This window comes from Typopeltis vanoorti, chromosome 13, assembly GCF_054136105.1.
Source record: "Typopeltis vanoorti isolate ZY-2024b chromosome 13, IOZ_Tvanoo_1.0, whole genome shotgun sequence".
NCBI lineage: Eukaryota > Metazoa > Arthropoda > Arachnida > Uropygi > Thelyphonidae > Typopeltis > Typopeltis vanoorti.
In genome coordinates this window covers 6,384,615-6,406,214 of record NC_143561.1, presented here as the reverse complement: position 1 = coordinate 6,406,214, position 21,600 = coordinate 6,384,615, and the positions used below count along the sequence as shown (strand labels likewise).

Sequence of the window (21,600 nt, the reverse complement as noted above, 5' to 3'; positions counted from 1 at the left end):
TAGTTGTGATGAATATGATTTGGGGCCTCCCTCGATGAGTCTAATGACTCCCTGGAGTTGCCCGTAATAATAGTAATAGTAATAATAATTCTCACGTTCAGTTCTATTTCCCCTTTTATATGTGGATACTGTGAGAGCTCTACTCCAATCATCTGGAATTCGTCCCTCTATCCAGGCCTTTTGAACTAAGTGCAGCCACTGCAAGACGTATACCTCCATACTTGAGCATTTCTGTTCGAATATCATATGCTCCTGCTGCCTTTCCATATTTCAGGCTTTTGATGGCTTTTTCTACTTCAAGTATGGATATGTATTATTGATTGCATGTCTGAGTGTGTTTTATACCACTGTGCTGTCACTGCTTGTTTCATTTAGCAATTTTGCAAAGTAATTATTCCATATATCAAGGATATCTTTTTCTCCAGTTTTCATGTCACTTTTATCATCTCTAATTCCTTTCACAGCACTCTTTCCTCCATTTCTGAGCTTTTTCAACAACCTCCAGAATATTTTGCCATATTCTTGATATTTATTTTCTGTGTTGTTAAAGTCTTCTCATGACCTTTGTTTAGCTAGTTTTACACAGCATTTAGCTTTCTTACATTTGTTTCTGTATTCTCTAAGAGCACAAGCTGACTTATTCATCAGAAACTTTCGTTATGCCTTCTTCTTTTCCTTCACTGCCTCTTTAACTTCCTCTGTCCGCCATAGAGTTCTGATATTTCTATTCTTGCAGACAACCTCACCACATGCCTTTTTTGCTGAATCAATCAGTGTTTTCTTCAGGGCTTGCCAATGAATTTGGTTCCAGTTCTCCAACTCATTTATTCTTGAATAATGTTTGTGTGTTTTAGTCTATAGTTCATATCTGAGAGCTGCTTTTATTCACTTTAAAACTTTCTTATATGTTCTTCTTTTCGGTATGAAATTCAGTTTTATCCTGATTAACACAAAATGGTGATCATTTCCAATTTCAAACCCTCTTTATACTCTGGTGTCCTGCAACAGGGAAAACACCACTATCAACAATGACATAATCAAGACTTTTCTTATTCCTTGCCTCTTCTCTCCATGTGAGTTTCTGCACATTTTTATGTTGGAACATTGTGTTGGTAATAACTAGTCCATGTCCTGAGCAGAAATCCAATCGGTATTTGCCATTATTATTAGCTTTGCTCTTTTCTCCAAATTTTCCAGAAATATTTTTGTATGTCTGACAATCACTTCCTACTCTGCTATTTAGATCTCCAACAAGGAGCAACTTTTTTGTGTGCATGCCGGTAATGTTTATGAAGATCCGTCCTTCTTCCGTAATGTCTGGTTTTCGGATGAAGTGCATTTCCATCTAAGTGGTCATGTAAATAGATGAATCTACATGTTTCTTGGTTTCATGAGACCTGAATTTGTCCAAGAGAAACCTCTTCACAGCAAGAAACTCATTGCATGGTGTGTGTGTGGTTTCTGGCTATGGCATAATTGGGCCCTACTTCATTGAAGAGGGTGTGTAACTGTGACCAGCTTTTTTCTTTTTCATTGTGCCAGTTGCTTTCTCTAAAGCCTAAAAAAATGCCTCCATACCTTAGTAAAACCTTCTGTTGGACCATAGGCACAAATAAGTCTTATTGTCCTGTTCTCCATTCTGGTATTTGCTGACATCACTCTACTTGATATTGCCTGCCATCCAAGAAGATTAGCCTCATATTTAGTGTTGAATATTATAGCAGCTACTCCTTTTCCCTAAATGTTATTGCCTGAATATAACATTTTGTAATTGTTTAGAAAGATTTCACCAGTTTTTGTCTTTTTTGTTTATGTCGATCTGGTACTTATCCAGTTCTTCTGCTAGTTCTATTTCTTTGCTATTCAGGCTTCTTATGTTGATAGCACAGATCTTGAACTCCGATGTTGAGTTGGGATGTGTTTGGAATTTGTTCCAGTAGCTGACTTTTCACTGTTTGCCTTAGTTCCCTGGCGAAAACAGGGACCTTGTTTAACCGGCAATGCCCTCGGCCAGCATGAAATTCTCTCATGTTGTACCATAATTTTACATTGTGGTTTTAGCCAATAAGAATACAATTTGGTCCGGTAACTCCCAAATTGCCAGCTCATCCTCGTTTGTGCAGTATCCAGGTTGATACCTAACAGGGTTCACCACAAGAAGGTGAGGATTGGACATTAGGTCAGAAGCCTTGGTCTGTTCTCCATATTCCGTTAAAGGCTATGTGGAGGTCTCCTCTCGGTTATATAGCTTTTACTCTTAAGTACCCCCCTTTCCCATTAATGCATAGCATTGTACATGTCTGTAAGGATGTATGCTCTGCATTATGGGATACTAAGGCAAGTGATGTGAAGTCATTAGCCTCCACTATATACAGGTTGCCCAGTCCTGAAGTTACTTCACATGCAAACTTTGTTTGCTTACACTTGGATAAAGGATTAAACCAAGAATATAATTTCTTGGCATCTTTAATTTATGTGTCTATAACAGTAGATGGAGTTAGGTTGATGCTTAAAATTGAATATGAATATTCACTTGGAGATTTACTCTGCCTTAATCAAGAATTGCTAAATAAATAGCAATTCTTGATGTATTTTATACAAATATAATAAATGTTTTTTTATAAGCAAAATTATATACTTCCAGGACTTGGAAAAAAATTTAATATATTAAATATTAAAATATTTATTATATATATTTTTTAAATATTAATGTTTTTATATATATCTTCCCTAACAATATCAGAATTTCAGTGATGCTAATCACCTCTCAGTCATTTAGCTATTCTTCTACCATCACTCTGAGTTCTTGTAGTTCATGTTTAACATTAGCAAAACTAATATCAATGCTAGTTATATATTTATCACCCTAAACGATCTTGATAACCTTATCTCGCAACTGCCTGAACCCATACTTTTGATGGGTGACTTTAACGGTCACAATACTCTATGGGGTAGTGCCAACACTAATAGACGAGGTCGAAGCATTGAAAAAATTCTTGATAATAATAACCTTTCCCTTCTAAATAATAAACTCAATACTTTCTTCCATATGCCTACCTGCTCATATTCTGCAATTGATCTTACAATCTGTTCCCCTTCCATTCTTCCACTGCTCATGTGGGACGTTGAAGAGAACATATATGGAAGTGATCACTTTCCTGTTCTTTGTACAATGTCTTCACAGGAACCATGTTCACCCACACGGATACCTATATGGAAAATGGACCAGGCTGACTGAAACACTTTCTCTCATCTTGTAAAATTTAATGCTGATGCCATCAGTCAAACACCTGTCAATGAAGCTGTAAAATATATAACAGAATGCATTGTCCAGGCAGCAACAACCTCCATCCCAAAACATCATCTCGATTTCCAGTCTATCCAAAGCCTTGGTGGAACCCAGAATGTCAGGCAGCCAAAAAAGACCAACACAGAGCATGGAGCATATTTTGTAGATACCCCACCACATCAAATTTAATAACTTTCAAGCATGCTCGAGCCAGAGCACGTTTTGTAAGATGTCAGAGTCAAAAACAATCATGGATCCAATTTACTACATCAATTAATCAAATGACCAGTCCAAAAATTGTATATGGGATAAAATCCCAAAAATGAAAGGTAGATATAATACACATTGTTTGTCCACCTTGGACTATAATGGAAATGTTCTTGCTGATCCCAAAGCTATTGCAGATACTTTAGGAGAAACTTTTGCTAAAATCTCAGCAACAGCTTCATATTCTCCAGAATTTGTAATGCTGAAAGAGCAGCAAGTCCGCGCGGTTAGCCTAGTGGCTTTGCGCTTCGCAACCATATGCCTGGGGAAGGAGTGTCCTAGGTTCGATTCCCGTCGGAGACGTGAGGAGCTGAAGGATCTTCCTCAGCCATAGCCAAGTTAGCCGGTCTTGGGCGCGGGCAGTAGGGTTTTTTCCGCCAGTTTATCTGGTGTTTTTCATCCCGCAAGCAGGCAAACCGGCCCCTTGAACACACAGGGATACAGCCAAAAATACCTTGAGGCATAGGAGTGACCATTCTATCCTCGTATTTCGGTTACGAAATCCAAGCATGCTTGGAAGGTTGTGGGCCTTAAAGGCCTGTTAAAACCATTGGGATAGATGGGATAGAAAGAGCAGCAAGAGAAAGAAAGGCTTAATTTTTCTACCAACATTCTTCAACCATATAATCAGCCATTTGTCAAGGAGGAACTAAAAACAGCTCTCCTACAATCTCACCCTAGTGCAGTAGGACCTGATGACATCCATTATGAAATGATAAAACATCTAAAAACATCCTCTATGGATCTTCTTCTCTTATTATACAATAGAATACTTGCAGAGGAAGAGTTTCCAAATTCTTGGCATAAGTCAATTGTCATTGCTATCCCAAAACCAGGAAAAGATCCAACACAAGCAAATAATTATCGATCCATTGCTCTGACTAGCTGTCTTTGTAAGATACTGGAGAAAATGGTTAATGCCAGACTTCTCTGGTATTTAGAAAGCAACAGTAATTACACAGCAGAATTACATGCCATTCAGATTGCACTTATGCATATAAAAGAAAACTGCTACCAAAGGTGTATAATTTATACAGACTCATTGAGCTCTTTACAAGCTATCTCTTCTCCTATGTATAGGAGAAGAGATATGAGGCTGCAGCTGCTAAATCAGCCCATACCTTCTCCACATACTATTTGACAATTCCATATACAGACTACAGACAACTTATAAGATCAAGGCTAATTGCTCAGTGGGAGTTAACATGGCAAGAAACATCAACAAACAAATTATATAACATTAAACCTGAAATTAAACATTAGCTTTCTAGTCAACATACAAAGAGAAGGGAGGAGGTTGTCCTTGCTAGGCTCCGCATAGGTCACAGTCACCTTACGCATTCTCATTTACTGAGAGCTGATGACCCTCCCATATGTGAAAAATGCAACACACATCTTACTATTCATCATATTCTGGTAGATTGTCAAAAATTTACACGAGAGAGGAGTGAAATTTTCACCTATCTAACCAAGCCATATACACTCAGGGAAATGCTAGCAGACTCAGGCAAATTGTATGATGTTTTTAATTTTTTAGAAAGAATTAATTTGTACAAACACATTTGACCATAAATTTGTTTATATGTAAATACTTTTTTGCTTAACTTAACTTTTATCTTTTATTTGTAATATATCTGACCAATTATGTATTATTATAGGCCTTGATCTTGTATATTTGTATCACTCTGCTGTAATTTTGTTAATATGTAAATACCATAATGCTAAACTTAAATTTTATGCATCAATGCTGTATATAATAATTCCTTTTATTAGTATAATAATGTTTGTTGTAATCTTCCTAGATGTAGACACTGCTTTCCTTGACTTGTTTTGTATATACATATGTTAACCTATAATTATCTATTTATGTACTGCTGAAACCTCTGCAGTAATTTTGTTTATATGTAGATATTGTATCACTTAACATGCATTTTGTGTATGCATCTTATTTATTGCTTTATTTTTCGAATAATCATGTAATGCTGTAGGACATCTTATGTATTTGTGTACTTTCTAGTAATTCTGTTTATATGTATTCTAAATTCTGTTTCTACTGCATTACTAAATTTAATTTTCATACATGCATATTGTATAATAATCCCTTTTTGCCTATTTTTGTACTGCTATAAAGGCATCTATTATAATTTTACATATATGTAGATACTGTGTTCCTTGGCTTATTGTTTCATATTTTATGTATTAACTTATATTGTTAACTATCTTTGCACTACTGTAATAACCTCTGATCTTGTGTGTTGCTGTGCCCTCTGCAGCAGTTCTGTTTACCTAGAGATGCTGCTTTATGAAATTATTTTTCTGTAAATGCTTATAACCTTTAGTATGGTACAGTATGACCTTTGTAGTTTTTGTACCAAATAAACTAGAAACCAACCAACCAACCCTATCCTTTGCAATAACTATCACTAAATTTAATGATAGCATCTATCATTAAGATGAGTATTTCATCAGTTATATCTATATACAGCTAATTCTCTTTTTACACAGCTTTTTTTTTTTTTTTATTTGCATTATTTCGAAATAACATGGTTTAGAAAACAAAAGCAATTCTATTTTTACATTGTCTATTTTGATTTATTATGGTTCAAATGGTACTTATTTTTAAAATTTCTGTTTGAATTCAGTTCTGTTAAAAAGGGTATTTCCATTTTCCATTATAATTATCATTTCCTGAAATGGTATGTATGTATGTACTTAAACTTGAATTTTGGGGGGGACCCCCCTCAATATGCTACAGAATTTGGACAGTTGTCGCAACAACCAAAAAAAAAAAAAAAAATCAATTTTTGTAATTATGATTCCTCAAAGTTAAGCTGACAGATGATCTGTTATATTCATTTGCCATTGGTTCCTGGAAGCAGAAGGGTGCTATGCTGATTCCTCGAAGTTAAGTTGGTCCGTTACAGGAGGCCCACCTATATAAAGCTGCTTGGAAGGAGTTAAGCTATTTGCTAAACAGCCATTTCTTGTTTATAATTCAAAATGTTTACATGTCTTGTATTTTGTTCATGAAAGTTTTGTTAGTGCAATAGAGTTATACAGGTATGTATTAAATTTTGAAGTTTTGTACGCATAATATCAAATTAGTAAAATTAATTATTGATTATTTTCAGATATTTTCTTAACATTATCCCATTAATCACGATGTCAAATAATTCAGTTAGACAGAAGAAGAAAAGAAAAGCTATTTCTTTAAAAACTAAGATCCAAATTTTAGATTATTTAGCAGTTCATTTTTCTTAACCATTCTAAACTATTAAGAAAAATGAAGAAAACATTAGAAAATCTGTTCTTTATGGAACAAAATTAGGTGACTAGTCATCATCGTATATGAGAGATAAAATTGAAGATGGAAAAGGCCCTAGTGATGTGGATAGAAGATTGCTCACAAAGAGGAATACCTTTAGAAGGAAATGTCATCAAACAGAAAGCATTATAGTTGTACAAACAGATTCAGGAAAAGGAACCAACAGCACCAAACAATAATTGTGATTTTTCTGCAAGCACAGGTTGGCTTACAAAATTTCTCAAAAGATATGCACTTCATAATGTAATAATAAAAGGAGAAGCCACATCTGCAGATGAGCTGGCAGCTAGGGAATTTCTTTCAAAACTCTCCAAAATTATTGAAAATAGAAAATGCCAAGTAGAATTTATATAGCGAAATCACAAAAAGTGTTGGTGGCTTTAAAGCAGCTAAGGATCATGTGACTATTGTTTTGCAGCAATGCTTCAGGAGATCTTATAAACCATTACTCATTAATTGATCCCTAAGACCACAGTTTGTTATCAGTGTGCTGGAAGGCAAACAAAAAAGGTTGGGATAAAAAGAAATTTTTAATGAATGGTTCCATCAATGTTTTGTCCCAGAAGTTAAACCTATTTGATGGAAAAAAATCTGGTTTTATTGATTTATTTTTTGTTTATTTATTGATTAAGTTTTATTGATTATAGACAATGCACCTGGCCATCCTGTTTTAGAAACCCGAATATGGAATTTTGTTTTCTGCCACCTAATACAACATCCTTAATACAACCACTAGGCCAGGGTGTGATCACTACCTTCAAAACTTACTACATAAGACGAACATTCCAATACATTTTGGATAAACTAGATAAGAATAATCTGTTTTATTTGAAAAGAACTTATTGTTCGTATTGGGTTTTCACATCTGGAACCATTCTTCTATTTTTTCATATGGACCGTATTCTTTTTTTACATGGTTTTTTTCTGGAACCAATCTACTGTGTAAATGGAGAATTGGGTGTATATATAAGCATAGTAAAGAGTAATTAAAAAAATTGAGATGATATGATGTATTAAAATTTAAAAATTAGTTTTTAATTTGATGTGTTTTTACAGTGATTTTGTTAACATTTTTCCAAATACTCTTTTGCAATAGCTGCAGGTATAGTTTGACTGTAAAAGTGATTGAGTATATTGGTCATATAGCATATTTTGTATGGAATCACATATACTTAAAACAAGTGACAATAATAAGAATAAATTACTGAATGGTGAAATATATCTTTATTTATTAACAAGTTTTTTTTTTTTTGAACTTCCAGAAACTGTGTAATACCTTATTTAGATACCTGCTGTCCTGAATGCCATGTTCCCATTGCTGTTAGAGATGCTCAACAAGATAATCAGATTTCTTCTTTAGTGACTCTCAGTCGTCAACTAAGAGACAGTTTAGCCTGTTTGAATCGTACAAGTACTTCACTCAAAAAGACCAGTGAAACAACTCTTGAAAAACTATCACACAGCAATCAGGAAAATGTATCAGCTACTAAAAGCAGTTCAGTGAATACTAATAAAATTCCTGAAAGATTATCAAGCAGCAGTCCAAAAGATGTATTAATTGCTAAAAGTGCTTTAATCAACACTAATACAGAGGACTCTTTGCCAAAAAAAGAAAATCAAAATGATCATTCGTTTGTTTATGAAGAAACAGAGAACAAAAGAAACAAGGTGTCTGTGAAGTTAAGTGATACTAATGGAACAGAATGTATGAAGAAAAGTAAACGACCAAAAGTAGAACCTGTGAAATGTTTTGGAAAAATGGTAAACATGAGTTTTCATTTAAAATTTAGCTTTAACTTGCTGTAAGTTCGATTTCATTAGAAATAACCTATAGTAATTGAAGTGGGAAAAGAAAAAAAAGTACAGGATGATCATAGGAAGTTAGAGATTGAACTCATTCAAAGAAAAAATTAATTGGCCTTTTATGAATCTTTCATTAAATTCCTTTTGTTTAGCATTATTTTATAATTATGATTACATAAGTCATACAATAATAGTCATTTTGTGGATTTTTTTCATTACAAAAATATCACTCCATTATTATTATTTTTTAAAAAAAAAATCGTAGCAAATTTCAATAACATAAAAATTTAAGAAATAATTCAGAGATTAGAAAAAGTGATTTAATATGCTGTTTAATTAGATTTGATTATCAGGACATAAGTAGAAGACAGTATAAAAATAAATATGGATGCCACTTAGGTTAATTCATTATTTAATTTTGTAGAATTTTCAGCTATGTTTCATAGCCATTTTCAATGAAGTAGAAACAAAATGAACACAACAAAGAACAATTAAATTGCAAGTGCATGACATTATAGGTGATATCAACTGCAGAAAGATAAGTCCACCTATATTATTATTATTCAAGTAATAAAATTTAAATAATTAATTACAATTTTAATGAAACATGAGTATTATTTAGGACAATTTCCTAAAATTGAGAAAGTTTAAGGCAATTGTTTTTGTTTAGGTTAGGATTGTAAGCATTGTAGCTGTAATATATTGATACTCTTTGCTATGGATATGAGTAACTGTGTGAAGGTATGAAATAAGTTGTTGTCTTGATTATGTATAATACTATGTTGTATAATAGAGTAGTGTATAGTATTGTGTATAATAATCAAGATTCAGGTAGGCTAGGAAAGACAGCCATAACTAATTAATTGTCCCTTATGTACTTGCTATTTCTTGGTCAGATAAATGACTTATAAACAACACACTGATCTGATTCTTGCCAATGCACTAGCTCAAAAAAAAATTATGAACCTGTGTGCTGATAGGAAATTGCCACGACTAGCTTAAAAGTTGAGTACAAATATTACAGTATTGTCTGTTATACTGTGTAAGACAAATATAAGCTACTGAGCTGTATAGTTTAATATTTTATTATGCACCCATGCAGGAAACACTTATGAAAAATATAACTTTCTGATATAGCTTAGCTACAGTGTTGAGTGAGGTTTTGTCTTCACTTCTGCTTATGACTTTTTTTTTTGAACTTGGTAACTGTGAAACCTTGCATTCAGGTTAGTGAAACTTGTTAAGTGTGTTAATAAAGGGTGAATATATGAGTTGTGGGTAGAGTTCCTTTTGCCCAAATAGTGCAGCCAAAGTCACTCAGATTTCAGTCTTGTTCTCATAAGCTTGCTGGTAAATTTCCAAACATCATAATTTATCACAACTTCATTTTCTTTCTACATTTGCCTATAAAATATGGATAGATCATTTAATTTCGTACAAAACATTAATTAAAAAAAAACGCTATAAAAATCCGAACAAAATATTGCTATTTCTTCAGATATCAAAATTATTAACAGAACTTATTTTAAATAGTGCAATATGGAAAAGAATTGTGGATTTGGTAACTCAAAATGAAGGTGTGATAAATTATGATGTTTGGAAAATTTTTCAGCATTTTTTTTGGAGTGGCATACATTTGCTTTCTTCATAAATATTTCTGACCTCTGAAAAAAATTCTTTCAAGGAATAAGCTGGTAGCTAGTGCCGAAAAAAGTACCGAGAAATTGTACTGCAAAATAAATTTACGTATTCGTCTTGGAAACCTTTTGATTTGAATGGTCATATTCAAATCAAAAGGTAAATATTCAGCGGATCACTAGTTAGAATGGTTCAAAAATCTTTTTTTGTGTGTGTGCCTGAAGCCTGAGTACACTCCTCATCTATAAGCCTACCAGAAAATTGCAAAATTCTTCTCATTCTGGACAACTGCTCAGATCATCCTCACAGGTAAGAAAAATGTTTACACAGAACACCAAACTGCCAATCCCTTATCTGAAAGCAAGGAATGTTATGCTTTCTTTTCATGAAACTTTTGTTAGATGTCATAAATGCTCAAGTTTGTATAAATATTTATTGAAGATTTGATTTATTGAATTACTTTTTTATTTGTTTTTGATTTATTGAAGAAGTGTTTTGGTTCATTGCTTGTGATTGAGAGAAGGTACAAGCATCTTTGATGCTTGTTCTTTCTTATTATGTATATATATGTTAATCACCTGTGTTGTGGCTAGTCATATGCAGACTTCACTTCTATGAGGAAAGGATATATGTGGAATTATAAGGTTTGCTGATTATGACAGGCTTAGGAGACGCTTGGTGCTATAACATGAAACGAGGAGTTGAGCTGTAAGGAAATAAATGCTACATGAGAAAATTGACAAAGAAATACATAACGGCATCAGTGTGTGTGAATGTATTCCGAAGGCCAAAGGGCTGAATAACATAGGTGTAAAATTGATGAATGTGGAGCTTAAGCATGAAATCTGGAAAAAGGAAGTATTTTGGAGGAAGTATAAGATGAATAATGGTAATAATTAGTCACATGAAGAGTATAAAGAACAAGTTAAGAGAGTGGTTCAGTAAGGAAAAGTAGAGTATGAACAGAAATTGGCAAATCAGGCAAAGAAAAACCCTAGAGAGTTTTTTAGATATGTGGCAAGTAGAAGGAAGAATAATCATGTCAAGATGAAGTTAATGGATGAAACTGGTAGAATGGTAACTGTTGCAGAAGACATTGTTGAGGTATTCAGTGATCAATTTATAAGGGCGTTTCATCCTAATTAGTGTGGAATCATGAGGAAATTAAGTGTAGAGGACATAGAAGAGGATGACTTAATTGTGAGTGAGCAGGAGATATTTGATGAAATAAATAAACTTGATGCCAATGGGGCAGTAGGATTTGATGACATATCACCATGTATCTTAAGGGAATTGGCAGTAGCATTGGCATGCCTTGAAAGTCTTGCAACAGCACAGGTTCCAAGGGAGTGGAAGGAGGGTGAAATTGTTCCACTGCATAAACATGGTGATAAGACTGTAGCTTCAAAGTATAGGCTGGTCTGTATATCTGTAGTTGTGGTGATGGTACTAGAGAGATTGGTGAGAATTAGGATACAGAGATAGGTCGATAACAGCAGTTTTCTCTGTAGTTATCATCATGGGTTTGTTTGTGAAGGGGAGATCATGTTTCACTAACTTATGTACTGCAACTTGGAAGTTATTTTTTTCCACTTGATTAGACTATAAATTATATATATTTAGTTTAATCCTTTATCAAAGTGTAAGCAAACAAAGTTTGCGCCTGAAATATCTTCAGGACTGGGGCAACTCATGGCAAAGGTGGACTAAGTTCTCATCACTTTCCTTAGTATCCCATAATGAAAAGCACATCTCCTTGCGGATATGTATAATGATATGCAATATGGGAAGGGTCACTACCCAGACCAGTTTCGACCTTTATTGAGGTCTCTTCAGTGGGAGCCAGACTCAGAAGTGATACCAAGGTTGAAGCAATGCAGAACTCGTATTTCCATATGAATTGATTCAACATCTTCCTCTAATCCAGAGTAATTTAATAATAAAGTGCGACATCTTTTAGCAACTGGCATATAGATACTTCAGGTGCAGACTTTGTTTGCTTACACTTGGATAAAGGATTAAACTAAATATATATAATTTATAGTCTAACCAAGCCGGAAAAAAAACAAAAAAACTTCCAACATCTTCCTCTAATCCAGAGTAATTTAATAATAAGGTGTGACATCTTTTGGCAACTGGCGCATGGAAACATGAGTTCTGCATTGCTTCAATCTTGGTATCACCTCTGGGTCTGGCTCCCACTGAAGAGCCCTCAATAAAGGTCAAAACCAGTCTGGGTAGTGATCCTTCCCATAATGCATAGCATTATACATCTCTGCAAGGAGATGCGCTTTGCATTATGGGATACTAAGGAAAGTGATGAGAGCTTAGTCCACCTTTGCTACTAGTTGTCCTAGTCCTGAAGATACTTCAGATGCAAACTTTGTTTGCTTACACTTGGATAAAGGATTAAACTAAATATATATAATTTATGTACTATAACAAGGTGACAAATACCTTGGACAGGGGAGATGCATATACAGTGGTGTACTTAGATGTTGCAAAGGCTTTTGATAGACTGCCACACGACAAGCTTTGAAGTAAATTGAAACAGATGGGATTGGATAACAGACTTCTGAGTTGGATCAGTAACTGGCTGTCAAATGGGTATCAGAAAGTTGTATATGAAGGTGCAGTGTCCCAAAAGAGGAAGTTCACTAGTGGAAGTTCACTAACCACTCGGTGTACCACAGGGGTCAGTTTTTATTATTTGTCACCTCCAGGGAGTCCAAAGACTCATCGAGGGAGGGCATCTGCTCTACAACTCTGTCTCCACCAACTGACCGCAACTACACCAACGGCATCTATCGCCGACCACCACCAGTATTTCCACAGACAATCACAAACATCCATGCTCACAGCGGGATTCGAACCCGCAGCCTTTTGGCTGGGGAGCAGATACGCTAACCACTCGGCCAGCAAGGCTGGCGTTTTGGAACCATTGTTGTTCATTTTGTATGTTAATGATATTGGGATGGATTTAACTAGTCATATACAGCTGTTTGCAGATGATGCAAAACTGGGAAGAGCCATTCACAGTCAATCGGATGTTATGGCCTTACAAGAGGATTTGAATAGATTTCATGAATGGGTAGGTAAGTGGAACTGTCAGTTCAGTGTTGCAGAGTATAATGTTTTGAGATTTGGTAAGCATCGATGGGAATGGGATGCAGAGTATACACTTCGTGGGAAAACTTTAAAGGAAGTATAACAGATGAGAGATCTAGGAGTGATGGTGGACAAGGACCTGAAATTCATGGGCCACATTGCTCAAGATGTGAAGACGTCACATCAGATAGTGGCAGTGATGTGGAGGACCCTGACATGTAGAAATAGAAGGTTATGATGCCATTGTATAAGGCCTTGATCAGGCTTCATATAGATTATTGTGCACAGATTTGGTCGCCAGGTCTACATGGTGATGAGATGTTGGAAAGGGCCCAGAGAAAATTCACAAAGGTGGTCAGTGGTCTTTGGAATGTGGAGTACAAAAATGTAAGTTGTGGGAGGATTGTTATTGGGTCAACAGGAAAAGATTTTTCATAGAATGGGAGAGGAGGGTAGAACAAGAGGCCATTGCTGGAAACTGTATAAGGAGGGTGTGAGCAGAGGAGTAAGGAGTAGCTTCTTTGCATGCAGAGTGGAACACATTACCTGAGTGTTTAGTGGGTGTAGACACATTGAATCAGTTTGAAGCATGGTTGGATGAGCATTGTGTGCAATAGTGGGTACCTCCCATGATGAGTCTCTGACTCCATGGAGGTCAGATGTTAATAATAATATAGTAAGTAGGCTTAATGAAGAAAATCTGCCCAAGTGGTTGAAAAACACTTGTTGTTCATCACTATATTGGCTCAAATTGTATTGTTCTGAATCATAAAAGCAACGAAAGAATTGCATTGTATCATTTATACTAATGATTCTGTTTAATCATTTAAATCACATTTATTTGTATTTAATATTTAAGTTTCTAAGTCCACGATGATTTGGAGATATAGGGGAGGAATAATTAGTGGATCATTAATGTACTGATGAATTATGATTACCAGATCTTGGTTCATCTTCCAAGATGACTAATCCAGCAATGAACAAAGGATGCTGAAAAATCAGTGGTGTGTGTGTGTTATGGAAAATAGCTTATATCACTATATAGCCAAATGTTCAAATAGAAAATATTATTTCCAATGGCACTGCTAGTTTCGTCTTTCTAGAAGACTTCATCACTTGAATAATACATAGAAGAAAAAAGGAGATACATGAAAAACATTATTTGGGTACATCGCCAAAGTTCTAAATTATTAATAAATTGCTCATATTAGAATGAATTGGTGGCGGACTAGCTGCATTCTTGTTGTTCTTTTCATGAGGATGTGGTCTTGCGACCATCATAGTTGAATAACAGAGAAGTAACAATCAGAAAGGTTGTGGCGCTGAGGTTGACATTCAAGTGAACAGGATTTAGCTCAATTTCTGTTGGTTCTAAGATTTTTCTTTCAAGTTCATGATAGCATTTGTAAATAATTTTGGATCTATCCCAGTTTACTGATGTTATATTTGTTATGTTAGATCAGGGGTTGCCAAAGTTATTTGCCCATCGACCCCTTCAAGAGTTTCTTGACTTGTTATCAACCCCCTATATTTTACTATTACGTAATTATAATAGAACAAGCAAAAAAAGACGATTATGTGATTTTTTAGATTGTTTATTTTATAGTTACAGTGTTTATTGTATGTATAATATAGTATATATTATTATATTACTATTACTACTACTATTACTATCACTAGTAATATCACTGGTATTAATGTTGAAAGTTTATTTTTCACTTGGTCAGACTATAATAAATTTAGTTTAATCCTTTATCCAAGTGTGTGCAAACAAAGTTTGCGCCTGAAAGTATCTTCAGGACTGGGGTAAAGTGGTACAACACCGGGCGACTCCTTGCAAAGGTGGAGCAAGCTACCAACACTCTCCTATCTCAGTATCTCCCATAATGCAAAACGCATCTCTTGCGGATATGTATAATGTTATGCATTAAAGGAAGGGCCACTATCCAGACTAGTTTTGACCTTTATTGAGGTCTCTTCAGTGGGAGCCAGGCCCAAGTGGAGATACCAAGGCAGAAGCATTAGCAAGGTCAACTCCTCCTGTAGGAGCTGCCAAACGGTGTGCCACCTTTTTTATTAAATTACTCTGGATTTAGAGAAAGATGTTGAAAGTTTATTTTTCACTTGGTTAGACTATAATAAATTTAGTTTAATCCTTTATACCAAGTGAAAAATGAACTTTCAATATCTTTCTCTAAATCCAGAGTAATTTAATAAAAAAGGTGGCACACCGTTTGGCGGCTCTTATAGGAGGAGATGACCTTGCTAATGCTTCTGCCTTGGTATCTCCACTTGGGCCTGACTCCCACTGAAGAGACCTCAATAAAGATCGAAACTAGTCTGGGTAGTGGCCCTTCCCTTAATGCATTAACATTATACATATCTGCAGGAGATGTGTTTTGCATTATGGGAGATACTGAGATAGGAGTGTTGGTAGCTTGCTCCACCTTTGCAAGGAGTTGCCCAGTGTTGTACCACTTTACCCCAGTCCTGAAGATACTTTCAGGTGCAAACTTTGTTTGCACACACTTGGATAAAGGATTAAACTAAATTTATTACTGGTATTAATATCACTGGTATTACTACCAGCGCTGCTCAACTCTTCAACATAGAGAATTTAGTTTGTGAATGAATAACGATTGAATTATAATATGTATGTTGATGAATTTTAGAACGTTAACACTCACTTGTATGTTGATGCACAAAAATGAGACTGGGATCAAATACTTGTAAGTATCAGTAAATAAGAACCACGCACGTGTTTCAATCTCGCTCCCACTGTGCCGGCTGGCAGGAACCACCAACATCCGTTTATTGGTATAAATACGTCATTTTGGCCTCAGTAACTATTTTCATGACCTTACTCCATCTTATAGGTCCTATTCATGGATGTGTAAGATGGAGGTACTGATCCCACGATTCACTCTTAATTGCGTTGTCATTACCTCCATGTCTTTTTTCATGGAGGTAATCCAAGTTAACCGAATTAAATATTATTCATACAACGATGTCTTATATTTTTCTGTCGACCCCTGAGCCCAAATCGACCCCTAACAATGTCATATCGACCCCTTTGGCGACCACTGTGTTAGATAATATATATATATATGTGTGTGTGTGTATGTGTAAAAAGTTTTTTACCTTAGGTATATATTATTATTATTATTATTCAGGCCTCCAAGGAGTCAAAAGACTCATCGAGGGAGGTCCTTCCTAAGACATAAAGTCTGTCAAGACTCATCGAGGGGAGGTCCCCCCATGAGAAACACAAAGTCTATCATACCACTCTTTAAACTCACTGACCGTTCTCGCTCCCACCACTCCATCAGGCAATGCATTCCACGGCTCAACCACCCTCCACACAAAGAAACCACTCCTTACCCTCTTGCTCACAGTTTCCTTTCGGAACTTCCAGGGATGGCCTCTTGTCATCACTCCTTCCCGCTGTTCAACCAAGCGAAAGAACTCCCCAGTGTCAACCCTGTAACCACCTCTCAACAGTTTAAAAGTCTCAATCATATAACCTCTCCTTCTATCCACCAAACTCTGCAGTCCACATTCTCTCAGCCGATCCTCATAACTATCCTTGTACAGTCCTGAAACCATCTTTGTCATCCGTCTTTGTATCCTTTCCACAGTTAATTTATCCCCTTCAAATCCTGGGGACCAAATCTGAGAACAATAGTCCAAGTGTGGTCTGATCAGAGACTTATACAACGGAATGATAACCCTCTTATCTCTGCAGGTCAGTGTTCTTCTCGTAATAGCAGCAATCCTCTGTGTTACCTTCACCACCTTTGCAATATGTCCCCTAAACTTCAGGTTTCTATCAATCATCAACCCCAGATCTCTTGTCTCCCCTACTTCCTCCAGTATAACTCCTCCCATAGAGTATGCAGCATCCCATCGATGTTTCCCAAACCTCATGACCTTACATTTTGCTGCATTAAACTGACACCCCCATTCATTTGCCCGCCTATCTAGCTTATTTAAATCCTCTTGCAGGGACATCTGCACTATTATTAATAATCCTTCCCAGCTTCGCAAACAACTGAATATCCCCCTGCAATCCACTGGCTATGTCATTGATATAAAGGTTAAACAATATAGGTCCTAGTACTGAGCCCTGTGGGACCCCACTTGTAACCCTCTGCCTCCTGGAAACTGCTCCACCATACACAACTCTCTGATACCTATCAGACAGCCAATCCTGAATCCAGTTGACCAATCTGACATCCAGACCCATGTGCTGCAACTTAAATATCAGCTTATTATGTGGCACCCTGTCAAATGCCTTCGCCAAGTCTAAGAAAATTGCAGTATATGCCTTTCCCTCATCTAATGTTCTTGTAACTTTATTATAAAAGGCTAGCATATTATCTTAAAGATAACAAGCAATTTTATAAGCTAGGTTTTTTTAATCTTTTTTCCCAAGTAAGCAAACAGACAAGGAAGTGAAGTTTGCGGCTGCATGTAGTGCAACTCGTTGCAAAGGTGGAGGAAGTTCTGATCACTTTCTATAATTTTCAACCGGTTTCGACCTTTATTGAGGTATCGTCAGTGGGAGCCAGGCTGACGAGACCTCAATAAAGGTTGAAACCGGTATGGGTAGTGACCATTATCTTAATGCATAGCATTACCGCAAGGAAATGTGCTTTGCATTAGGGGAAAATTCTAAGGAAAGTGATCAGTCTTACTCCACCTTTGCAACGAGTTGCCTAGTGTTGCACTACGTGCAGCCGCAAATTTGACTTACTTGTCTGTTTGCTTACTTGTGAAAAAGGATTAAAAAAACATAGCTTATAAAATTGCTTGGTATCTTTAACATAATATATACCCAAGGTAAAAAACTTTCTACATATTATTCTCATCCTGAGATTTTTTATTTAATGAGGTCAAAGAACCTTACGGCAATTTGTTTAGGTAAAATATTTATAAGCTCTATATCACTTCATCCTTGGCATTTTTTAGGTCTGGCTTCCACTGATGAGACCTTAATAAAGGCCGACACCAGTATGGTTAGTGACTATTACCTTAATGCATAGCATCATACATTTCTGCAAGGAAATGTGCTTTGCATTAGGGGAAAATTCTAAGGAAAGTGATCAGAGCTTACTCCACCTTTGCAACGAGTTGCTTAGTGTTGCACTGCGTGCAGCCGCAAACTTGACTTCCTTGTCTGTTTGCTTACTTGGAAAAAAGGATTAGAAAAAAACCTAGCTTATAAAATTGCTTGGTATCTTTAACATATATATATATATATATATATATATACACACACACACACATATAGCCGGCCTGGCTGGCCGAGTGGTTAGTATATCTGCTCTCCAGCCAAAAGGCTGTGGGCTCGAATCCTGCTGTGAGCATGGATGTTTTTGATTGTCTGTGGGAAAAACTAGTGGTGGTAGTCGACGGTAGATGCTGTTGATGTAGTTGCGGTCAGTTGGTGGATTGAGCGGTGGAGACAGAGTTGTAGAGCAGGTGCCCTCCCATGATGAGTCTTTGGACTACCCGGAGGTGTCAAATAAATAATAATAATAAAATTAACCAAACATCATTATCAATAAAGCTGACAAAGGGAGTACAGTAGTCATCACAAACCAAACTGATTAACACAACAAAATAACAGCTATCTTAACTGACCAACACACCTACCAAAAAATCCAAATTGACCCCACTCCTGACCTCATTAAACAAATCAACAGTACCCTACACAGCCTAAAAAATGAAAACAAATTAGACAAAACCACAATGAAAAACACAACCCCCCCTGCACCACACGCACCCCTTGTATGTTCGGACAAATAAAAACCCACAAAGACGGGTACCCGACGAGGCCAATAGTCTCCTACAAAAACACCACCACAGCACCTTTATCAAAATTCGTTGTGACACTTCTCAAACCATTAATTTCAACTTCTAACTTCGTGATAAAAAACACGGACGACCTTTTCAAAAAAATAAAAAACCTAACCCTATCCCAGGAAGACATCCTCACTTCATTGGATGCGGCCTCTTTATACACCAATGACGTCCCCAGAACTTTAGACATTGTAACCTAACCCTATCCCAGGAAGACATCCTCACTTCATTGGATGCGGCCTCTTTATACACCAATGACGTCCCCAGAACTTTAGACATTGTACACACATTACTCACAGAAGACCACACTCTACACTCTCGTACTAAACTAATGCCCAATGACATTATTAACTTAATAAAACTAATAATCTCAGCAAACTTCAAGTTCAACAACAACATGTACATTCAATCTTCGGACTCCCCATGGACCAAAACATAAGCGGACAACTAGCTAAATTATTCCTAGCACACATAGACTCACCTACTCCACCCCCCCCCTCCCCCCTCCCCCGGCATCACCTTTTATGGCAGATATGTGAACGATATTCTGTGCATTGGAAATCACCACCTTAAAAGCGTTGCTAAACAGTTACAGCAACAGACTAAAATTCACCATAGAAACCGAACAGAACAAATTCATCAATTTCTTAAACTTGACATTAATGAGAACATACAACAAAATAGCCACAAAAGTATACCACAAACTCTCACATATTGAAAACTACCCCCATTTCCACTCATACCATCCATATTCCATTAAAAAATCAGTCATCTTATCACAATTCATAAATGGATACAAATTTTCAACCAATCAGAGTAATCTAAATGCAGAAATAAAAAAACTAACACAGATCTTCAAAAATCGCTATCCTACACAACTAATAAATTACACAAACGTGATGGCCAAAAACCGCCAAAACAACCCAAGTACCAAAACGAACTTCCAAACACAAAAAATTATCAAACTACCATACACCCAAAACTAATACAAAGCCTATAAATACATCTTCAAACATGCTGACTACAAACTGGTATTCACCACAAAAATTGGCAAATCTCCTAAAACCCACTAAATCTCACACACAAAAAGAAATATTTGAACACCACAACGTAGTCTATAAATTTCCCTGCCAAAAAGACTGTGATATCACCTACACGGGTTCCACCATCAGATCTTTATGGGCAAGACTACAAGAACACTTCTGCGATTGTAACATCCCTATTCCAGAACATTTAAACACTAAAAAACGCAACATCAAAAGAAAAATCGAATACACAACACGGGAAAAACGGAAATAGCTGTTCATGCCCTTGAACAAAAACATACCCCGCAGATCGACAAGGCCATCATAGTAGACAGACAAGACAATGAAACAATGCTTAGAATATCGGAAACAATAGCCATAAAATGTGACGCAAACTCTATCAACGTCCACAGGCCCTACATAATCTCCGCGGTTTGGAACTTCACAACATAAAATTGAGGTCACAACCCTGACCAATAGGCGGTAACACAAACACTTCAAAAGCAGAAGCACCTACGCCACCTGACATAGCATCCACTTCCTCCATGTGTTCAGACAATGACCAAGCATAGTCGAAACGGACCGCATCCCCCCCAACCCCCCTCTAAAAATCAGTTGCTGTTTTCAACCCCTTCACCCTTTTCTACCCTATATAAATATAATAAAATGCTCCGCCCATCCCAAATAATATAATATATATGTATATATATATTATTTAAAAAACCCGTGTTTTTTCCATTTCTATTTAATTCTTCCACATTGCCTAACCTCCCTCTCCCACACACACACACAGTAGTTTGGGCATCGCAGAAAGAAGAAAAGCCACAACACCCAGAAAAAAGGTATGTGTAAATTTCTCTTCCCTTATGCTACATATATTTATTGGTAAATATACATCTACAATGCCCTAAGAATCCATGAGTAAAAACGCCAATGACATTTAAAGAGGGGCACTCCTAAACAGAAGCAGGCAAAATAGCTAAATATAATAATAAAAACTTATCAATTCTTCTCTATATTGCATAATTGAAAATAAGTTCTGTTAATGCTTTTGATTTGAAGAAATAAGTGCAATATTTTTAGTTATATTTGATTATACGTGAACGTATTTGCCAGCGTATAGGATGCACTTCCCTTTTTTGTACACATTTTTTATGAAAAAAACTTTATTACTGAATATTATAATGAATTTACAGTATTTCAAATATAAAGTAATAAGTAGGTCTACTTTCAACAAATACCTAATCTAACTAGGAAAGAGTACCCACCTTTTAATCGTC

At 36.0% G+C, this 21,600-nt stretch overlaps 1 protein-coding gene across 1 annotated transcript in view; it reads left to right on the top strand.

The window, feature by feature from the left end:
- Positions 1-21,600, top strand: part of LOC150099906 (BRCA1-associated RING domain protein 1-like) — a 143,275-nt gene that overhangs the window by 19,179 nt on the left and 102,496 nt on the right. The window contains exon 3 of the mRNA XM_090403082.1: positions 8,144-8,642. Coding sequence (XP_090259208.1) covers positions 8,144-8,642 — 499 coding nt within the window. The remainder of the gene's footprint in view (positions 1-8,143; positions 8,643-21,600) is intronic.